This window comes from Eucalyptus grandis, chromosome 11, assembly GCF_016545825.1.
Source record: "Eucalyptus grandis isolate ANBG69807.140 chromosome 11, ASM1654582v1, whole genome shotgun sequence".
In the NCBI taxonomy this organism is placed as follows: domain Eukaryota; kingdom Viridiplantae; phylum Streptophyta; class Magnoliopsida; order Myrtales; family Myrtaceae; genus Eucalyptus; species Eucalyptus grandis.
The window spans coordinates 42,557,898-42,563,919 of record NC_052622.1 but is presented as its reverse complement, the minus strand read 5'-3'; the positions used below and the strand labels follow the sequence as shown (position 1 = coordinate 42,563,919).

The 6,022-nt window shown below is 41.8% G+C and overlaps 1 protein-coding gene across 1 annotated transcript; it reads right to left on the bottom strand.

The window, feature by feature from the left end:
- Nucleotides 1-626: 626 nt before the first annotated feature.
- LOC104426581 (CDT1-like protein a, chloroplastic) lies at nt 627-5,019 on the bottom strand. Its single transcript, XM_010039684.3, has 8 exons — nt 4,968-5,019; nt 3,690-4,254; nt 3,484-3,603; nt 2,770-3,004; nt 1,792-2,556; nt 1,393-1,594; nt 1,207-1,297; nt 627-1,062 (listed from the first exon to the last, which is right to left on the bottom strand). The coding sequence occupies exons 1-8, from the start codon at nt 5,017-5,019 to the stop codon at nt 1,005-1,007; spliced, it is 2,088 nt and encodes a 695-aa protein (XP_010037986.2). The 3' UTR covers nt 627-1,004.
- Nucleotides 5,020-6,022: the final 1,003 nt, after the last annotated feature.

Here is a 6,022-nt window from a genome sequence, read left to right as displayed (position 1 = left end):
TCAAAGAGCAGGATGATAAATTGAATGTAGAAAATGAGGCATCAGCCTATATGTCGAGTCTTTACACGGTCACGTTTCAATTCATTCCAACGGCAGAATCTATGATCAATTCAACAGCGAAGTTGACGAGTTGGAGGTCGGAGTTGATTCGGAGCTAGACGGTTTAATGCGCAAAATTATCGGCATCCAAGGCATGAATTTGGATGGACCATTTGGTGGATTCAGTGAAGCATGACCAACTCGTTTTGATCAGCTCTGGCCAAGACAGTCTTATGTCCTGATGCTTAACAAGGATAAAATTTCTTTCAAGTTGTTCATATCATGACAACAGTAGCCTACGATTTGCGGTGTTGAATCTAAAATCTACAACAGTGCTGCAGAAAAATATCAGCTGCAACACAGATATGACTGGGTTCGTTTTTGTTGTAAAAACGTATGAAAGAAATACCGAAACATGATTTTAGTCCATGGTTATTCCTGACAGGGCATTGCTCAAGCCAATTGATTCTTGGGAACCGAGTGAACTGATTGAACCCTCAGATTGCCCCAATACAGAAGGTGAAAAAGTACAAAACCTGTCTATAAAATACGACCACAATTTAACTTCAAACTACAACCCGATGAAGTCTCCTTCTGCAAAATCATTGTTCTGTCAGGATTGCATTCTCAATTGTACAATGCCACCACAAAAATGGCACAAAAGTTCGATCACATCTAAAAATGCTAGCATTTAGCATCCACCCTAAATTTCTGTTACACAGATTGCCCGGAATATTTACCAGCTAGAAGAATGCAGGTTCATATGATTGATCACTAATTTCAATGTTATAAATTAGGTGCTGCAGCAACTCGTCCCTAGTAACAGCCTCCACATCTAAATATGCAACTAGCATACAAAAAGGGAAAAAGAAGATTGAACATTTACAATTGGCAGAAGAAGAGTTCTTCTGCATTCTCGGTGCTAATTTGATCCTAGTTCCCAGAAGATCTTAGCACAAACGCTGTCACTTTGCTTCAGCAAGCTGTTGCCGTATAGAATCGGGATCTGACATTTTGTTGATGCTGCAAATAAGAAGCTTCTCAGTCAAGTGCCGATATATGAAATGAAAGCTCGATGACACTTAGTTGTACAATAAGGACTGGAAATTTCAGACATGATCAGTTATTAACCAGGCTTGCTCTAAAGGAAATGAGACAAAAGCACACCTGAAAAGGCGATCCCCGGTGGAAGCCGCTTTCTCGGAGATCCACTCGGGGACCAGCTCTTTCATCAAATCAAGTTGCTCTTCAACTTCTCCTGTCAAAAAGGCACAAAATGAATCTTCAGAACATGCAAACCCTGATGGCAACAATACCCTGTGAAGTCACCAAATAGAAAAGAAAAAAACTTACGTCTGTCGATCATATCGAAGCGGCTTTTAATAATCTGATAAATAAGCTCCTCTCTTGTCATCACGGAGCGCTTGGTAGACTTGAACAAGAAATGCATCATGTTGAATAGTTGAGGCAGAGCAGTGAGAATTTCTCGCCTTCTCTTTGCTCGTGAGATGGCTGGATCTTTATCCTCCATAGCTTTCTTCTCTCTATCTCTTATCTGCACATAGGAAGAAATAATGTTCTCTCCATTACTGATTCAATATTCTGACTAGTCTCATCAACATATATATCAGGGCACCGCAAAATAAATAACATTTGACTGATATGCCGAAGCTGATTATCAAATCCAAACCACATTACTGGTAGATATCCCTTTGGGAAAAAGAAAGGATGGGTTTTGAAATATATTCTCACCTTTTGGAGAAGATCCTGGGGAAGAATATCGAATATATCATCATCAGATGAAACTGAGTCGTTTTTCCTTGCTTCATCCTCCACCAATGTGTCCTTAACAGGAGTATCAAATTTCAGTGAACGGGTACGAGGTGGACGCCTAATTAACTTATGAGGTGAACTGGCACAATCATCTTCAGGGCTCATGAAACTCCTCTTTGGTGGCTGCAATTGAGGTGTCGCAGCCATTAGCCTAGCTGGAGTTGAAGCAAGTTTTGCAGGAGTCGAAGCAAGTTTTGTAGGAGTTGATTCCAAACTTGAGATTTTCTGAGGAGAATCAGCAGTCTTCAACAGATCAATTGCTTTTCTTGGAGTGGCAATATTATTTGAAGGTGGACAAACCACTGGAGCTGCAGAGTCAGCTAAATGTTCTTTGCTGCTCATCTGTGAAGCCAACTTGTCTTCATGTGGTTCAGAAGAACCTGCTTCCTCATCATTAGAAATCTCATCCTGGTGCGACTCTGGAACTGAAAGAGAAGCAGGCCCAAGTGAAACTTCAGACACTGTCTGAATAGTGTTTCCCGATGTATTGCTCTCAACCTTCTGGGAGAACCGTCTCCGAAACGATCCAGACAGATGAGACGCTACCGCTGGTTGCAATCCTACAGGATCTTCTGTTGATGCTTCCACAGGCAAAGAGGCATTGGACCGCAATATCTCATTTGAGATTCTATCTTGTGAGCGATTGAAAGGTTCTGGAAGTGGTTCCTCTGGAACTTCATCTCCCTGATTCAAGAAAACAATGTTATGAACACGTAGCGGCAATCCCATCAAAATAATGTAACTACCCTGAAGCGGAAAGTGTCAATTACATGCAACTAATATGCGAACTAAAAGAATGCTTGACAGAACAGATCATCAGTCTATCGAATTACCAAATGGTACTTCAACTAACAGCAAAGTGCAGTGAATATACATAAATGACGCCTTCCAAAGTACCTCAGGATGGGCGCTAACAAATTCCGAGAGCCGAGCACGGAAGAGCTTTCGTAAATTGATCTTGCTATTGTCCAAGCTCGTCTCCCCATCTTTTTGAATTGCGTCAGCATTCAGACTTATGCAGAGATTCGGCTTCATGCAACTGGTTTGCTCATCGAACGTGAGCACCTTCTTTATCTCAATTGCCTCAGGTAAGATATACTTCAACTGAGACAGGTGTTTATGAGTGAACCTCCTGAAAGCATCAGAAGAGAATCAGGAACAACAAATCTATAGCTACTGATTCTCATCAGCTAATATATAAGCATCATCAAGTATCGTGGGAGACAATAAAGACTGCGATATCTGAGTCATTTCACTTCAGTTTCTAGTTCACCGTAGCTGAAAAACTAGCAGGGACCAACATTCCGAAAACCCAATTCATCACTTCCATCCTAAAATCCCTTCCCTCTTCATAGTTCAAGTAGCATCGTATAATCAACGGATAGGATAAATTACCAAACCCAGGAATTCGTCAAAGTTTGCTAATTTTTCATTGCGCCTAATGAATTATGTAGATTTGCACCTTATATAGACAATACAAACCGCAAAATGATCATAATCGAGTTCAATGTAACAAGTACTACGGTCCAGCTTCAGCTTCGCTACCCCAGGTGAAGAAATTCTAATTCCACAGAAATCAAATGCGAAATCAGTTCTTCCTCAAAGACATACCTGTCTGTCAGGCACTCGATTTTGGGGCAGACATTCGTGAACGTCGACAGCGATCCCTTCAATTTCAACAGCCTGACCGCACTATCCAAGCCATCGAAGAACTGCCCCAACACCTCGTACCTAAACAAATCAACAACCCATTCAACACAATCCTACGATCATCCACAACCCAAAATTACGCGCACACAAAGACAAAACCCACTTACTTCTCCGGCAACTTAGTCGACCCAGCAGCAGCTCTCTTCGGCTTCCGAGCAGGGCCCTCGTCGGCGAAGATCTGCTTGCGCGCCGACGACCCGGCCTCGCGGCCCGCCGGCGGGTCCCGATTGGACGACCCGCGGAGGCTCTCGGCGACCCGCCTCACGTCCCTGATCGAGAGCGCGACGCCGCGGTTCCGGACTCGGCCGGGAGGCGGGACGGCTTCTCCGGGGTCTTGGAGCTCAAGATGCCGTCGGCTCCGGCTCCGCCGCCGCCGCCGGCGTCGCAAGATCGGGCCTTTCTCGAGGCGGAGGAGAAGGGCTTCTTGGATCTGAAGGCGATGGAGGAGGGCGGTGAATCGGGAGACTCCATTTTCTCCGACGATCGAGAGAGGAGGAGATTGGGGCGGAGGATGGTGGTGGTGGTGGTGGTGGTGGCGGAGGAAGATCGCGGGGGAGAGTGTATATGCTAGGGCTTTTTGGCGGGAGGGATGACGTGGAGGCTGAGGTGGCGGGGCGCCACGTCGGATTTCCCGCGAGATTTGCCCGTTGCGTCCCGCGCTTTTGAGGGGGTCTGTTTGGACACAGGGTTGGTCGTGTCCTTTGAGTAGGGGACGGGGTGTGTTTGGAGGACCGGATGGCGGGCGCCCGATGTCCCGTGGTTTATATTTTTCCTTGGAAAAAGGGTAAATAAAAAGGAGAAAAATAAGTTTAATTTTTTTTTTAAAAAATATCTTTTAATAGGGGGATATATTTTTAGGATTCAGGCATTTTAAAATATTTTCAACTATTTACACTTCATTTATTTTGCAGAAATTGAATGATTTGAAAAATATTTTCTTAAAAATAATTGATTGTATCGCTTGAAATTATTAGTCAATAAAATATTTTAATTACCGATTATATTTTCATAAAGACGATGATACTTTTTATTCATTCATTATTCTAAATGATATAAACGATTATTTTTTAGATTCTCTACTTATTATCCTTAAAAAATCTTTTCGTTATGGCATTGTACTTGAAGAGCTCTCTCTAGCCACATATATCTTGACATCATGTCCTGTTATGTGCTTCTTCAAGTGGCCTCTCCTACTCAGAGGATTTGCTCAATAATTGGTGGTCATGTACTGTGCCAACAACCTCTTTGACACCATTAGCATCGATCTCAAGCAACATCATCCTCCAGATTGAGCATTCTCTTCTGTAAAGTTGTTGCAATATTCGTTTGGGGGATTCCTCTAGGGTCAAGGGTTTCATTTGGGGAATCATCTCATGAGAACTAACCTGTGGTATTCACCCCTGCAATTGCTCCCATCACGAGGCTATTAGGTTTCATTGTTATTATTGAATTTGACTTGTTGTTTGGGTCGGAGCCGACGTGTAAATGTATTGCGGAACTCACCACATGGCTCTCGCGATAATTTCACGGGAAAGTCTAGACTGAGTTGACATGATAAAAAAACGATTGTCGTTGCAGTTCTCCGGTATGATACTTAGAGAAAAAAAAAACTAAAATTGATTACGGCTTTATCAAGTGTTACAAAGTACTACGTGACCGAAGATTGAGGATTAGGGGCGATTATTAGTTTTTGGGCCTAAAGAGTGACTGCTCAGTTTTGGAGGCCCAAGCTCAGAAAACTAAAATAAGGATGGGCCCATACTGATAATGGGCTTGGGCCAGGTTTAATCGAGCCAAGGCCGACGACCGACAGATCATATCTACTAACACGGCACCTTTTAAGCCGCGCCGTGCCCGAGCTGACAAGGCTCGGTGGGCCGGTGGCCAGGCCAGTTTTGATGGAGTCAATATTTGGTAACTCTTTCATTTTATTTTACGTCCATCATTTCGAAAAGATAAATATTTCGATAAGAAAAAATTGATCATGATGATACAATTAGAGTTTTTTCGATTTTACTCTCTCCATGAACCGATGTAAAAAAAAATACAAAAGTAAATTCAAACCTATAAAATCGATACCAATTAATTCATAAACATTTTAATTTGATTAATTCAATCATAATTATTTTCACATTGGTATTAATTGAGTCTATTTGATCAATTTAGGTTGAAAATTGCTAATATGGACACTAATCTAACTACATGACACGATTAGCACTGATGTCAACATTTGTTCATATAAATTTTTAATATTTTTAAAATTTCTCTTTCTTTTTCTTCCACGGGCATAGGTCATGCCAAAAAAAAAAAAAAATTAATAAAAAATTTAACATCAACACTAATAAGGTCATATAAATTGGCCGACATTAACGTCGGTAATTTTTAGTCTATATTGATTGGATAAATTGAATTAATACCAATATGAAAAGTTTTAAAATTA